Consider the following 17,508-nt stretch of genomic DNA (forward strand, 5'->3'; position numbering starts at 1 on the left):
TCACATGACCACAAGTATGTGGACAGCTGCTCGTCGGATATCTCATTCCAAAATCATGGGCATTCAAATGGAGTTGGTCCCCCCCCCCCCCCCCCCTTTGCTGCTACAACAGCCTCCACTCTTCTGGGAAGGCTTTCCACTCAATGTTGGAACATTGCTGCGGGGACTTGCTTCCATTCAGCCACAAGAGCATTAGTGAGGTTGGGTACTGATGTTGGGAGATGGCACACAGTCAGCATTCAAATTCATCCCAAAGGTGTTCGATTGGGTTGAGTTCAGGGCTCTGTGCATGCCAGTAAAGTTCTTCCACACCGATCTTGACAAACCATTTCTGTATGGACCTCGCTTTGTGCACGGTGGCATTGTCATGCTGAAACAGGAAAGGGCCTTCCCCAAACTGTTGCCACAAAGTTGGAAGCACAGAATCGTCTAGAATGTCATTGTATGCTGTAGCATTAAGATTTCCCTTCACTGGAACTATGAGGCCTAGCCCGAACCATGACAAACAGCCCCAGACCATTATTCCTCCTCCACCAAAATTTACAGTTGGCACTTGGCATTTGGGCAGGTAGCGTTTCCCTGGTATCCACCAACCCTAGATTCGTCCATCTGACTGCCAGATGGTGAAGCATGATTCATCACTCCAGAGAATGCGTTTCCACTGCTCCAGAGTCCAATGGCGCGCAAGCTTTACACCACTCCAGGCGACGCTTGGCATTGCGCTTGGTGACCTTAGGCTTGTGTGCGGCTGCTCGGCCATGGAAACCCATTTCCTGAAGCCCCCGACGAATAGTTATTGTGCTGACGTTGCTTCCAGAGGCAGTTTTGAACTCGGTAGTGAGTGTTGCAGCCGAGGACAGACGATTTGTACGTGCTACGCACTTCAGCACTCGGTGATCCAGTTCTGTGAGCTTGTGTGGCCAACCACTTCGCGGCTGAGCCATTGTTGCTTCTAGATGTTTCTACTTCACAATAACAGCACTTACAGATGACCGGGGCAGTTCTAGCAGGGCAGACATTTTACGAACTGACTTGTTGGAAAGGTGGCATCCTATGACGTGCCACGTTGAAAGTCACTGAGTTCTTCAGTAAGGCCATTCTACTGCCAATGTTTGTCTCTGGAAAATGCATGGCTGTGTGCTCGATTTTTATACACCTATCAGCAACAGGTGTAGCTGAAATAGTCAAATCCCCTAATTTGAAGGGGTGTCCACATATTTTTGTATATAAAGTGTATATTGGCAGGAGCTTAGTATCCGATTATGGTAGATAAATCCATGCAGGCACTATTCGTTTATTTTTATTGATTTGGAAATGTCATCACACACTAGCATAGTTCAACAGTCAATAAAAATGGATTGGCTCATGCAATGGTACTACAAACCATCTTCTTCCTGTTACTACATGTAGGCCTATGTCTCAATTAAATTTGCCCTCCCTTTAACGAGTCTGAATACCTATGACACAACATCAAGTCTCAACATGACATTTTTGCTCTAAAGCACAGCAAGAGTTACAGTGAAACCACAGGCCTCAGCGCAGCAGTCAATGGCTTCCGGTCTCTCACTGCCTGTCACGTCCTGACCAGTAAAGGGGCTGTTTGTTATTCTAGTTCGGTCAGGGCCTGGCATTGGGTGTTTGTTTAGGGTGTTTCGGGGTTGTTTGGGTTATGTTCTATGTTAGTGTATTTCTATGTTATTTCTAGTTGGTCTATTTCTATGTTTATTGGGTTGACCTTCAATTGGAGGCAGCTGCTTCTCGTTGCCTCTGATTGAAGGTCCTATTTATAGAGGTGTTTGTGCTATGGGGGTTTGTGGGTAGTTATTTCCTGGTTTAGTGTTTGTTGCACCTGACAGGATTGTTTGGAGTCATTTGGTTTTGTATATGTGTTTATTTTGTTTTTCCTTCTTCAAATAAAAAAGATGAGTATACATTTTCCCGCTGCGTTTTGGTCCACTCCTTAGGACAATCGTGACACTGCCTTGAAAGTCAATGACAATTATTCTCTTGCTTAAAGTCAATGACAGAGAACACTGATAGGAAAACATTGCTGTCAAGCTCCTTTTCATTCTCTGTTTAGCCTTCCGTCAGGTTATATATATATGACGCTTTTGCAAAAAGATATACCCTCTCTTCAATGACATTTCCCAATACAACATCACTCGTTCACATTCTGCCTCACTATACCTTAATAAACAATCAGTAAGTGTATTGGCATTTATGTTCATGCTTTTTAGTGTTGATTGGCATCTAGCCATAGTGAATTATTCATAATTAGTGCTCTGCTCCTCGCCACAGAGTCCATTGGTGGTTGGCTGATTGCACTTTCTCCGTCATTAAGCAGCTAATTAATTTGGCTGCAACCCTATTAGGAGAGCAGTGAGGCCGGTTGGACTCAGATTAGCAGAGGGTGTAAAAAGTACTCTATCTGGATATGATGTTTTTTTTAAAATATTTTACAGAGTCTTTTATTTACAAATTGCTGTGATATAAATAAATAATAAGTTTTGCAAGGATGCAAAGAGCCAGAAAATGCCCTCTTGTTGTATTTTTGGAAAATTACTGAATTGTTTTGAAGATGATTACATCATAGGATAAAATTGCAGTTTCCATATAATACTGAAAACATATTAAAAAAAAGAAAGTTGTTTCCACATATGTAGAAACTGGAATTGTGCTGAATATAAGTAAGACTAGCTGTCGCCATTGGCGTCGGCTAATGGGGATCCTAATAAATAAAATCTAATCAAATGTAAACTTAAAAAGCGATGAAGTTCCCCATGTAAGTTGCTCTTCTACATGTGTAGGAACATTGTTATTGCACTAATCTCTTGTGGACAGATGCACATAACAAGCTGTCCCTAGATTTTAGTTCTGGGTTGCCGAGATTATAATTACACCTAGTAACACCGTTGTATTGACATAGTAACCATGTTGAAAATTCTAACTGCAGCTGGAGAACATGACCTCTTTGATGACAAGTGTAGGCCATCTTATGCAGTATCGCCAAACAACAATTTTTCCATACATCTCTCTTGATCTTAATTAATACGGAAGTGCTGTCTGCATTTCTGATACTGCTAGATTACTGTTATGGTACATATATACTGTACAAGGAGGAGAGGGATTCTGAATCCTTTCTCTTACTATTCTACACATCTCCGTCTCTCTCTTCCATGTTTTTCATCAGCGTTGACTCCAATTGAAAATGAAGTGAAATAATAATGTCAGCTTCTTTTATTCTATCTAAGGTCCCTGTTCTGGGACTCAAATATTTAGTATTCAGTCCAGACATCACGCTCAACTCCCCCTGTCTCAGAGAATCTGGGCTTTAGGCAGCCTCATACTACACACATGCATGCACACTCTCTCTCTCTCTCTCGCATGCACCCCCCAAAAACACACCCACAACCCCCGCTCCCTGGCAGTGATGAATCATGGCAGTGAAGGGAGGGACTTCATTCTGTTGCACATGGCCCTGACTGAGTCCTACACCCATCACCCATGATCCTTCAGTGCCATCCGGGAAGGGTGTCCCCAGGTTGTCTCTACTGATGGGGAACACCTCCGAGTCACATGATGACATCTTCACCGATCTTCACCGATGATGACATCACCACGGCTTTGGAGGGAGGAAGAAATCCCTATGTCCCCTATGACAACTACCACCCATATGCTGCTTTAACATCCACCGTGACCTGAATTGAGCTAATGAACATAAGTGGATAATTAGTCAAATTACAATCTGGAAAATGTATAGAATTTTTGATTGAATTCATATATATTTTTTTTAATGAGGATTAGCTCTGGGATTGAAAACCATGATCTCAATTTATGCGCTGGTTCACACTGTGTGTACACTGAAAGTCGTCCTCTATACATAGCATGCAGCATCAAATAATCAAACCTACTTCCTTTTAGTTAAAAAGTGTGCTGCTCGATGCACAACCACACTGCCACTTTCTTTGATTAGATTTGTGTGTGTGTGTGTGTGTGTGTGTGTGTGTGTGTGTGTGTGTGTGTGTGTGTGTGTGTGTGTGTGTGTGTGTGTGTGTGTGTGTGTGTGTAATAATGACTGACAGTAACAGGGTCAACAGAGTTATTTAGTCTGGGAAAGGTAGACCACTGAGGAAGTGTCTGTAGGATTCTCTTGGAGTCTGGGGACGGTAGACCACTATGGAAGTGCCTGTCTGGATCTGCTCTGTATCAAACACTGGGACAAACGAGTAATTCGAGTTTGGGGACAGAATTGAATGTGACACAGACTGTATGATGGATGACCACCCCTAGGTGGCATTAGCGTGCCCCAACCCGGCTAAGAGCACTTTGTAATGGATCTGTCTTGATGGGAGAAAACAATCCATTAGTTATACTCTACTGTACTGTACGAATGGCCCAGTGGCCACAGCTTCTGGGAAGTGAATGATTTCCCCCCTTTTTTTTATTCACTACTTCCCCACTCTGAGCTTTAGTTATTAATCTACAGTCCAAGATGTCAGTGTGTGAACATTTGGTCCAGTCACTGAGATTGCAGTGATGCTGAGTGCAGTCTATACATGTGCCAAATTATACCACATGCAATACCTCTCAATATTATTAGATCACCCATGTAAATTAGATCACTTTTCTTACAACAGTTATGCTTACTCCTATGAGCAAAATGGGTGTACTGTTGGATAAGCCTTTTCTAGGTGGGGCGTCTTTTGCTAGGGGCAGGGACGGACAGGCCATAGTGCAATTCTGGCAAATGCCAGATGGGCTGGTCCAAATTGGGTTTTTATTTGGCTAAAAATGGGGGGCCTTGAGGGCTAGGGATTTGTCATATTTAGGTGGCCTTAACAAATGATTGAATGACTCATACCATATAGCATGCTGTATCAATGCTTGTTCTTTTATTCCGAAGATCTCCAGCACACCTTACAGGGAAGAGACTTGAATACAAGAAAATCATATGGAGACTATAAGAAATGGTCAAATGTTTTTCTCGATTGAGGCTGCCACTTCAGACATAACAGAACAGTACAATCTGCACTAGACTAAACTAAATAGGTGTTCAGAGATGCAGGAACATATGCTGTACAATATATATTATCACAGTGTGAAAGGACTCGTTATGTAATTAGGGCAAAGTGCTATGAAATCTTCATATGCAATTACAGAAGACATCTCTCTTGATACAACACATCCAATGCATGTAATCATTAGTCCTTTGTGCTGTGTTGCCTTGGTGTTCAGAACTCCATGGATACAGCTACATTCTGTAGAAATAGTTTAGCACCAGAATAATACATTCAGCTCAACGCGGGTACACCGTTTTAGTACATAATGGCTGCTGTGTGTGTGCGTGTTTGTGTGTGTGAATGGCTCAAGATGGGTATAAATTATTGGTTGAGTGTTTATGGAACACAAAGAAAACTATACACAGTATTCATATCCCGAAAGAAATAAATGTATCTCACTACAATACATTTTTATAGAAAGTTAGCAACAATAGATAAGATCTTGCTACCATGGAAAGGAAAATACCTGTCTAGTTGTGGAAAAATCACCCTGATTAACTCTTTAGTCATATCCCAGTTTACCCTGATGAGCTCTTTAGTCATATCCCAGTTTACAATGATGGTCTCTTTAGTCATATCCCAGTTTACCCTGATGAACTCTTTAGTCATATCCCAGTTTACACTGATTAACTCTTTAGTCATATCCCAGTTTACACTGATTAACTCTTTAGTCATATCCCAGTTTACCCTGATGAGCTCTTTAGTCATATCCCAGTTTACTCTGATGAACTCTTTAGTCATATCCCAGTTTACACTGATTAACTCTTTAGTCATATCCCAGTTTACCTATCTGATTATGGCCTTGCCTACACTTAGCGACATATTTTTTCAAATATATGAGCAAAAAATATAACATTTTATTTGGAACGGCAAGTCAGACAAAATTAAATGGGCCTATTTATATAATGAATATGAATTCGGAGTCAGAAAGGATAAAATATTAAAGCATTAGACCTCTCACTAAAGGCTTCAGTCATACAAAAGTTATACTTAAATCCAAACTGGTTCTCTAGCAGTTTAGTAAGAATGTCTCACCCCATGTTCAAGAATGGCCTTTTTCCCTTTATTCAGATTACAACCTCTCACTTTCGGTTATTTGAAAATGAAATAATCTAAAAAATATCACTATTTTTAAAACAAGCCATCGAAAGTTGGTTGCTATTTCAGTTTAATCCACCAGAAAAGACAGAACAAATATGTTTTTGTAAATTATCTATGTAAATTATATTCATAAATAGGACTGGTGGAGTTATGTCTCACATGCAGCTAACAAAAATATATGGAAATGTCTGCTCTACCCAAAATTACAACCAACTAATTGTAGCATTACCGCAAAAATGGAAGAGGCAAGTGGAAGTTGGAGAAAGTAAGGAACTTATCTGTCCCTGCATTAAAAACCAAAATTGGTTAAAGAAAATTGTGATAATATAGATTTTCCATGTACCGATTCAATGGTACATGGTTTATGAATTGATACATAAAACGATGCTGGAACCTGGAGGTGTGTTGGGTCATTGTCCTGTTGAAAAACAAATGATAGACCCACTAAGTCCAAACCAGATGGGATGGTGTATCGCTGCAGAATGATGTGGTAGCCATGCTGGTTGTGTGCCTTGAATTCTAAATAAATCACTGACAGTGTCACCAGCAAAGCACCCCCACACCATCACACGTCCTCCTCCATGCTTCACGGTGGGAACTACACATGCGGAGATCATCCGTTCACCTACTCTGCATTTCACAAAGACACGACGGTTGGAACCAGAAATCTCAAATTTGGACTCATCAGAACAAAGGACAGATTTCCACTGGTCTCAGTGGCGGATTTAGGTATAGGCGACATGGGCAGCCGCCGGGGGCGGCACGTGGCGCCGGCACAAAACATTTTGGACTGGTGACATTTGCACAATCGGTTTTCTATCGCTCATTTGCATGTCACATCAATGATATCATGTCACCGTGTGGGACTGTGTGGGTCAGTTAACCTTGTCGAAGTGGGCACCCTGATTCTAGTTTGTGAGCTAGGCAGGCTACTGCCTGGGAAGGTCTGCCACTCAGAAGTACGAGATGGGGAGGGGGGCAGGGGTAGGTTGACCTCAGGTCTCCCCACTGGAAGCCTGGGGTAGGGGGAGCAGGGTTAGGTTGACCTCAGGTCTCCCCACTGGAAGCCTGAGGTAGGGGGAGCAGGGTTAGGTTGACCTCAGGTCTCCCCACTGGAAGCCCGAGGCAGGGGGAGCGGGGTTAGGTTGACCTCAGGTCTCCCCACTGGAAGCCTGAGGTAGGGGGAGCAGGGGAATCTATCAAATAGAACACCTCTAACTTTGTACAGTACTAATGCAATTAGTAAAATCAGTCACACTACGAAATGCTACCAAATAAACCACAATTCATTCATAATACTGTGAATATATAGTTTCACAGACATATTGTTGCATTTTTTTCTGGTTTGTGTGAAATCGTTAAGAATAATGTAAAACCAGTCTGCACACCACCAAGGTTAATTGGTTTAGTCTTGACTCTTGGTTGACAGTGTTGGGGGATGGGTAATGTATTGATGCTCGAGGGCACAAATTTGTTTCTATTTGTCTTTGTTATTTCTTTTTGAAATTTATGAGTCTTACTTTTGTATATATTTTTATATTTATATAATTTTAGATGTTATGAATATTTATTTGTGTTGTTCCAAATGTCTGAATAAAAATGACAGTTAGTGCAGAATGGTGATTGGGGTGGAGGGGTGCAGAAGGGGGGGTTCGCCCAGGGAGCCATACAAGCTAGAACCACCACTGACCGGTCTAATGTCCTTTGCTCGTGTTTCTTGGCCCACGCAAGTCTCGTCTTCTTATTGGTGTCCTTTAGTAGTGGTTTCTTTGCAGCAATTCGACCATGAAGGCCTGATTCACGTAGTCTCCTCTGAACAGTTGATGTTGAGATGAGTCTGTTACTTGAACTCTGTGAAACATTTATTTGGCCTGCAATTTTTGAGGCTGGTAACTCTAATGAACTTATCCTCTGCAGCAGAGGTAACTCTGGATCTTCCTTTCCTGTGGTGGTCCTCATGAGAGCCAGTTTCATCATAGCGCTTGATGGCTTTTGCGACTGCACTTTAAGAAACTTTCAAAGTTCTTGACATTTTCCTCATTGACTGAAAGTAATGATGAACTGTCATTTCTCTTTGCTTATTTGAGCTGGTCTTGCCATAATATGGACTTGGTCTTTTACCAAATAGTGCTATCTTCTGTATCCACTTCTGTATGTCACAACACAACTGATTGGCTCAAATGCATTAAGAAGGAAAGAAATTCCACAAATGTAACTTTTAACAAGGCACACCTGTTAATTGAAATGCATTCCAGGTGACTACCTCATGAAGTTGGTTGAGAGAATGCCAAGAGTGTACAAAGCTTTCATCGAGGCAAAGGTTGGCAACTTTGAAGAATCTCAAATATAAAATATATTTTGCTTTGTTTAATATTTTTTGGCGTTACTACATGATTCCATATGTGTTATTTCATAGTTTGTATGTCTTCACTATTATTCTACATTGTAGAAAATAGTAAAAATAAAGAAAAACCCTGGAATGAGTAGCGGTGTCCAAACTTTTGACTGGTACTGTGTGTATATATATACAGTATATATATATTACAAGTAAACCTTATATTGTTCTGTTTCATAATTTCCTATAAACTGAAAGTATTCATCCTAATGTTAATCATAGATCGTAGTACTTGTCTCTAGTATGTTAGATGATGTCTGGTTGCCAATAGTAACCAAATTCAGCCAGCAACAATATTCACTTAGCCCAGTGAATGGACTAGATGGAGAGGGGGAGCTCTCCGGACTGTGCTCTGTATGAAAAGGCCTTGGGACAAACAGTGGTGGTCAGTGCTGTTTGAGATTAGGGACTTTTTTTTAATGCGCATTGCCTGATTTCTATTGCAGCATATTGGATGACTGTCATTCATATTCCATTCACCCAGCTCAATGTGACTTCGATAGGTTTAAGCTACTACGTGATACTTGAATTTCTCCTATTTTCATCATGAGGTTGCTACAACTTAGCCACAAATAAAAGTTTACAACGTAGGTGCACAGGTCGAGAGACAATGACACATTCGATACCGCCTTGCACACTCTTGCCTGCATCTAGCTGATCTGGTGTGAAATCATTATTACAATCCAACTAAAACAAGAGTTTCTATTGGCCAAATTCAGGTAGGTCCCTCCCTGTTTCGTTCAGGTTGCTTTCATTTATTGAAAAACGTTTTGCAAAAGAATTGGCGAAATTATGACACCCCTGATCACCCGCAAACACAGTTCACTTTCATAGCAGCCACATACAGCATCATCACTTTGCTCATTGTATAATTCCTTTTCACATCTATGCACTATCACCTTTTTAACTTTGCTTGTGGACAAACCATCATACCATAGCCACTAACTGCTACATAGCCTACATCGTTGTCACCAAAATAACATTATATTGTAGACAACAAAATAGAACTAACATGTTACCAATCCTGTATTGAATGACTCATCCCATTTCCATGTGTACAATCATGTAGTACAGTGTACAGCTAGCAGTTGCACCATTGGCAATAAATTAATAAAACCAAAAGCTTACCTTTACTTGGAAGAGTTGCCATGTTGGATAGCCTTAGCCAGCTAGCTAGCATAAATAGCAATAGTTTCTGTTTGAGTCCTGTCGTTGAGTAGGCTAAATTAGCTGCATTAAATAAGTAAGTGAAAAGTTATCTAGGAAGAAAAAAAATGCCATCTCTCTCTCTCTCTGCTGCTTCTCAATTTTTGAAGAAATGTATTTGTTCAAAACTGTTCAACTATTGTCTTTTCTCTTTGAGTCAACTAATCAAATCAAATGTTATTTGTCACATACACATGGTTAGCAGATGTTAATGCGAGTGTAGCGAAATGCTTGTGCTTCTAGTTCCAACCATGCAGTAATATCTAACAAGTAATTTAACCTAACAATTTCACAACTACTACCTTATACACACACGTGTAAAGGAATGAATAAGAATATGTACATAAAAATATATGAATGGGTGATGGCTGAACAGCATAGGCAAGATGCAGTAGATGGTATAGAGTACAGTATATACATATGAGATGAGTAATGTAGGGTATGTAAACATTATATAAAGTGGCATTGTTTAAAGTGGCTAGTGATACATTTATTACATCAATTTTTTCATTATTAAAGTGGCTAGAGATGAGTCAGTATGTTGGCAGCAGCAACTCAATGTTAGTGATGGCTGTTTAACAGTCTGATGGCCTTGAGATAGAAGCTGTTTTTCAGTCTCTCAGTCCCGCTACTTATGCACTGCAGTGCTAGCTAGCTGTAGCTTATGCTTTCAGTGCTAGATTCATTCTCTGATTCTTTGATTGGATGGATAACATGTCAGTTCATACTGCAAGAGCTCTGATAGGTTGGAGGACGTCCTCCGGAAGTTGGAATAAGTGCTGTGTAAGTCTATGGAATGGGGTGAGAACCATGAGCCTCCTAGGTTTTGTATTGAAGTCAAGGTACCCAGAGGAGGACGGCTACACCATGGGGCTACCCTACAGAGTGCTGCTGAGGCTACTGTAGACCTTCATTGCAAAACAGTGTGTTTTAATCAGTTACTTGGTGACATGTTTTATCCAAAAAATGATACATTCATTATTTTTATGAAATTCACTGAGTAGGATGGTCCTTCCCTACCTCCTCTGAGGAGCCTCCTCTGGTGGCAAATGTTGTAGTGAGAGACCAAAACAAATTAACATAAATGTAGGCATTGTTACAGTAACACAATGACCCTCGACTATGCACAGATCAATTGATACACCACACTCAAGAAATTTGATACAATTTATGAACTAATAAAAATTCTAACTGTTTTCCTTCAAATGCGTCATGTACCAAATGTCTTTTTGAAGGGACACTGATCGCGAGCACTTGCAATGAATGGGCATGACACCTCTGTGCATAAAAATGAATCACTATTTACCATCCTCATCATCAACGCCCTTGACCCCCCTCTTCTTCTTCTTTGTCTTCTTCTTCTCCCGTCCTTTTTCTCCTCCCCATTATCTTTTTTTACCATCATGCTGAACAAAATTATCTTCAAGGTCTTATTACGCTGCTAACCTTTTTAATTTGATTACTGTATTTTTTTTTTTTAAGTACATTTGGTGCGCTTTGGTGTATTACGTAAGGTAATCCTATACATAAATTGCAATTCAACCAGCCTCCAGAGGATGGCGAAAATACATTTGGGCGGACCGACCAATACTGGGCTGGAGGAAATCAGTTTGGAGTCTGCCAATAACAGGTCGAGTTGCGCTCAGCTTCAACGCTACATTCTGGAGGCAGTACAGAACGAAGTCCCCATTCCGAGTAATCTCTCATAAATACAGAGAAGAAGAGAAGCTGTATGCCTATAATATAATAGGCTGCGCCGTCGATTAATTAGGTTACATGGACTCAAGAGAAAGCTAATTATTTTGGCGAATGAATATAATTGCATAGCCTATTAAACGGCTTGGAAACTCAGTCGGCTCTTCACTACAAATCTGACCTAGGCTACCTGTGTAGAGGGGTTTGATTTTACTCATATCCTGGATCAATAGTTTTCTCGTGTGCTTTTCTGTCGGGTTTATATTTGTTTGTAGCAAACGGCTTCCGAGTGCGACTGGAATACGCGTCTGCACCGGGGATTGAATTGATACATCATAACCGACCGGAATTGAGATTGTGAATAAACAAGACATTGTTCAGGGTAACGTAACCTCACTCTACAACCCAATACATCTGGGTAAACTGAACGTGTATTTCGATAGCCGAGAACGATACTAAACCTGCATAATGCCTCTTGCACATCTTGCGGAGCCATGGCCCCAAATGGAACTAGTTACACTGGACTCAGAGGTAAGGACACCGGTGAAATTGCTCTTATTGTCATTCCGCATGCCAAATATAGGCTATCTGTAGGCTACACTTTTCCCTTCTGTTAATTTGTGTACTTGGAAAGACACTTGACAATAAATACCAGGATCAATTGGTTTTTATTGACATAATGGAACAATGTTGACTTGGGCCATGTTCAGAACGAAAACGTTCTCAGGAGTTGGAAATAGAAATGCCACATGGAGCCGACGTGATTCCATATTCTGCATGTCAGAGATGCATGTTTGTTCTACATAGAAATATGTTATCTGAACGTTTCAAAACGTTGTCCTGCTGAAGGCGCCCCAGTTGTTATTTGACAAGTTTGTAAAGTTAAGGAGTGCGCTTACTTGTTTGTTACAGTAGGTTGATGCAATGTACCCATGTGTGTGACAACATTTAGCCAAAGTGTGCCAAAATCAAATCTGACGGGGTATAATTTGATGTAATTGATTCCATGGAGCAGTGTCCTGTAGACTCTAAAACGTGTTCAAAATACTTATTTAAATGTTCCTCTGCCATTTAGTTTAATTTGTTATCAAGTGAGTAGGCTACTCTCCCCATCCACTCATATCCTGTTTTATTCAGTTGTTGGCATGGCTTGACATTTTTCCTTTTGATGTAAGGTAGTCTAGCCTAATAGCTCATGTTCAGAGGACATTAGCTGAACTCAGCTTCTGCCTTTTTGAATGTCCTCAGCACCTCTTGACTGGTGGCTGCTTGCCAGGAAGTCCTCGCTGGAATTTTTACTATGGTCATGACCTTGCAACTTTTGTTGAAAAGGCAAATTGGAGGCAAGAGTGACATACTGTCTCAGTCACAATGCAATAAACTAGTGTTCTCTCACGAATCAGCATTACATGTAAACCTAGAAAGCCCATTCTGTCTACTATGTTCTCATACTTCTCTCTCTTTGTGTTGTGATTCGGTTAAACTGGAGGAGTGTAGCCATACTACACCTGTTGGGAATGAGGTCTTCCCCAATCCCCACCAGATTGGATGGGCAGGTGACATGATGCCTGTCTTGCCTCGTTTCGTGTCATGGGCCTTTTGAATACGATGTGTTCGAAATGAGCGAGGTTTAGTAATGTAGAGAGATGACAAATGCCTTTAGAATACGGCACACAGATCTTTCCCATTGAGCTTGAGGCTGTAAGTCACAGCTCTCGTTGGCACCTGGCTCCGCTCCGGTCTTAGACCGACGGCCGAGGTGGATTGATTGAGCTGTAAACTGAGAGCCCTGAGACAGACGGACGTTAAGGCTGGGGTTGGATACCAGAGAGAGCTGTGGATTGATTGATTTGAAGGGTTGTGGTTTTGGGTTACTATTGGTTTGGACAAGGTCAGATTCATTAACAGCGTTATGGAAATGTAAGGTACTGACCGTCAAAGTACGAACTAGGTTCAGATTTTACCATTGGTCCATTGCTATATTTGAGCTGATAATGATGTCAGCTACTGTCGACAGCTGTGTACAGTTCTAAATAGTAGGATGTCAAATACCCAAGCGTATTGTTATGAACGTCTGATCTGAATATAAATGTTATAATCAACACAGTCTTAACACATCCACTCTGGGAGAGGAGCTACTCTCTCCTATCAGATGACAGCTGACGAGCTGTTTGTTTCCTGTCAGTGACTCTGTTTTGAAACTAGAGACGGTGCGAAGGCTACAGATCCGGCCCAGGGTTTAGTCACATACCACTACAAAGTTATCCCTCCATTCTTCCCTCTCTCTATTCCTCCCTGTCATCACGTCACCTGTCGTTCCGTTCCTTTCCCTATACTAGTCTCGTTCCATGTGCTGCCACTGGATCGCACCTGGCACACCACCAGGCTTCTTCCGGTCCCAGTTTGCTCCCTTCCTCTCCACTTTGGCCCCAACTGTTTTGACGTTTGCAAATCTGTAATGTGGAGTCTCCCCCACACTGCTGCTTATAGACCAACCTATCCAGAACCTTCAGATCTGCAAACCATCGAAGGGTTATGGCAAAGCAAACCATCGAAGGGTTATGGCAAAGCAAACCATCGAAGGGTTATGGCAAAGCAAACCATCGAAGGGTTATGGCAAAGGGGGAGGTGCGACTTGGGATTGGCTATCCGTCTGAATCCCCTGATTCCCCGACGTGATCCGGAGATTCCCCGACAGATGCCTCGACATAGAGCAATGCCCTAGTCATAGACACTTCTTTGATCACTGATGAAGTCACTGTTATTGTTCCCCTGTACATGTGGGGCACATGATTTTTGTTTCCTGCTCATATTGCTTGACATATTCCCTAACTGCTCTTCTCCTCCCTTCTCATATTATCATGAACCCCTTCTTCTGGTGAACATGTAATGCTTTGATATAAATGTTGTATTTTTAATTTGGAGGACATGTTTGCGACTGATGCAATCAGGCATCTACCTCTACTACACACTAGTCCTCTGTTCCCAGCAAAGCTTTTCTACCCAGGTGCAGCAGAAGGAGCTGAACATGAAAATATATTCACCAACTCTTGGCAGGACACTGCAAGTTCGCGGCGAAAAAAATAATTTGTGAAAACCAATGCGTTTTGGCGCATGCTTTTATCAGGTATTTGCTGATGGAGAGTAGAACAGAGCAGAACAGAACACAACAAGCCTCTGCAAGGGATGACTGTCAGCACTTCTGGAGATCTCCCTGTTATTACGCAAGAGGCCAGGGGTTGAGTTAATAACTGAGACAATGGTCCACATTCCTCTGAGCCATGCGTGGCCTGCCAGCACAGGGTACACTTTCGGAGCCACACAGGGATGCCGAGAGAGAGAGTGGGTGTGTTCCAGACTGACTATGTTGCAGACGCGCTGCACACAGCAGCCAATGGTTCAAATCACATTTTGTCACATGCTTCATGAACAACCGGTGTGGACTAACAGTGAAATACTTACGGGCCCTTCCCAACAATGCAGAGAGAGGAAATGGAGACATAATAAAGTAAAACGTGTAATGATACAAATAATAGATACACAATGAGTAACTACACGGTCCCGTGTGGCTCAGTTGGTAGAGCATGGTGTTTGCAACGCCAGGGTTGTGGGTTCGATTCCCACGGGGGACCAGTAGGGGGAAAAAATGTATCTATTCACTACTGTAAGTCGCTCTGGATAAGAGCGTCTGCTAAATGACTAAAATGTAAATGTAACTATAACTTGTCTATATACAAGAGGTACCAGTATCAAGTCTATGTGCAGGGGTACGAGGTAATTGAGGTAGATATGTACATGGAACTAGGAATAAAGTGTCAGTTAACAGTAGCAGCAGCGTATGTGATGAGTCAAAGTTAGTTTAGTTTGGTGCATCGCTTCCGCTTGCTGTGTGGTAGCAGAGAGAACAGTATGACTTGAGTGGCTATTTTTACGGGACTTCTTCTGACACCGCCAGGTATAGAGGTCCTGGATGGCAGGGAGCTTGGCCCCAGTGATGTACTGGGCTGTACGCACTACCCTCTGTAGTGCCTTGCGGTCAGATGCCAAGAAGTTGTCATATCAAGCGCTGATGCAGGTAGTCAAGATGCTCTCAATGGTGCAGCTGTAGAAGGTTTTGTGGATCTGAGGGCCCATGACAAATCTTTTCAGCCTCCGGAGAGGGAAGAGGCATTGTCGATCCCTCTTCATGACTTGGTTAGTGTGTTGGGACCATGATAGATCCTTAGTGATCTGGACACTGATGAACTTAAAGCTCTTGATCCGCTCCACTACAACCCTGCGGATGGGGGTGTGCACGGCCCTCCGTTTCTTGTAGTCCACAATCAGCTCCTTTGTCTTGCTGACTTTGAAGGAGATGTTGTCCTGGCACCACACTGCCATGTCACTTACCGCCTTGTCAGTGATCAGACCTACTACCGTTGTGTTGTCAACTTAACGATGGTGTTGTAGTTGTGCGTGGCCAAGGCTGTGTGCTCTACTGAGCTACGGCCATTATGTAAGCAGATTGGGTATGTTCCAGACCTACTATAATGTAATGGTGCTGCACGCTGGCATTATGAGATCTGGAAGGTGACTGCAATGTAGTCATCTTGAAACGCATCCAAAGAAGGGCCTTTAGGCTTACCTTCATCTGATCTGGGTGTGACCTGTGGAACAAACACCACCTGGGAGAGATGACTAACTGGCTGAATATAGGGGCATGTGATAACAACCTGGATGAGATTACTTACTGGCTGCCATAGGGGCATGTGATAACACAACCTGAAGCTAGTTTCACACTGGCAGGTATGAGGTCGCTTTCCTTGTTTCCTCATAGCTGCAGGTAGGGGCAGCAGGTAGCCTAGTGGTTAGTGTTGGGCCAGTAACCGAAAGGTTGCTAGATTGCGTCAGCTTGGGGATTCAATAATGATAATGTGTCGTTCTGCCCCTGAACAAGGCAGTTAACCCACTGTTCCTAGGCTGTCATTGTAAATAAGAATTTGTTCTTAACTGACTTGCATAGTTAAATAAAAATAGCTACATTACCGTTCAAAGTTTGTGGTCACTTAGAAATGTCCTTGTTTTTGAAAGAAAAGCAAAAAAAATGCCTTGAAGGCCAGCATCCCAGAGTCGCCTCTTCACTGTTGACGTTGAAACGGGTCTTTGCGGGTACTATTGAATGAAGCTGCCAGTTGAGGACTTGTGAGGCGTCTGTTTATCAAACTAGACACGAATGTACTTGTCCTCTTGCTCAGTTGTGCACCGGGGCCTCCCACTCTTTCTATTCTGGTTAGAGCCAGCTCTTCAGTTTCTTGGCAATTTCTCGCATGGAATAACCTTCATTTCTCAGAACAAGAATAGACTGATGAGTTTCAGAAGAATGGTCTTTGTTTCTGGCCATTTTGAGCCTGTAATCGAACCCACAAATGATGATGCTCCAGATACTCAACTAGTCTAAAGAAGGCCAGTTTTATTGCTTCTTTAAATCAGTAAATCAGCTGTGCTAACATAATTGCGAAAGAGTTTTCTAATGATCAGTTAGCCTTTTTTAAATGATAAACTTGGATTAGCTAACACAACGTGCCATTAGAACACAGGAGTGATGGTTGCTGATAATGGGCCTCTGTACGCCTATGTTGATATTCCGTAAATCAGCCGTTTCCAGTTACAATAGTCATTTACAACATTAACAATGTCTACACTGTATTTCTGATCAGTTTGACATTTATTTTAATGGGCAAAAAAATGTGCTTTTCTTAAAAAAAACAAGGACATTTCGAAGTGACTCAACTTTTGAATGATAGTGTATGCTACATTCTAGTTGTTTCTAAGTAAAGCTAGGCTTATGAATTAAAGATGGTCAATGCTGCAGCATTTTGGTTTGAAGTACAGTTTTTGCACTATGAATGAAGCAGTATTTCTTTTTTTTTTTGTCTTTTTTTTTGTGTGTGTGTGAGGGAGAGATTACCAGTTGCTTGGTTTTCAGGGTGGTTCTGCTGCTATAATCAAAGCTGTTACACTGAAGTTATATTTTAACCACGCCATGAGTTCTTCAAGGCTGTTTACGTTGCA

The 17,508-nt window shown here is 41.9% G+C and overlaps 1 protein-coding gene across 3 annotated transcripts in view; it reads left to right on the plus strand.

Annotated features, from left to right (window-relative positions):
• Positions 1-11,373: 11,373 nt before the first annotated feature.
• Positions 11,374-17,508, plus strand: part of LOC106612640 (ribosomal protein S6 kinase 2 alpha) — an 88,055-nt gene continuing 81,920 nt past the window's right edge. For 2 of the 3 annotated variants that reach the window (XM_014214199.2, XM_014214259.2), the window contains exon 1: positions 11,375-11,988. In XM_014214199.2, coding sequence (XP_014069674.1) covers positions 11,926-11,988 — 63 coding nt within the window. In that variant the 5' untranslated portion in view covers positions 11,375-11,925. Of the gene's footprint in view, positions 11,989-17,508 lie in introns of all 3 variants that reach the window. The other variant, XM_014214040.2, reaches the window with a different exon arrangement.

This window comes from Salmo salar, chromosome ssa01 (genome assembly GCF_905237065.1).
Source record: "Salmo salar chromosome ssa01, Ssal_v3.1, whole genome shotgun sequence".
NCBI classification, from domain to species: Eukaryota; Metazoa; Chordata; class Actinopteri; order Salmoniformes; family Salmonidae; genus Salmo; species Salmo salar.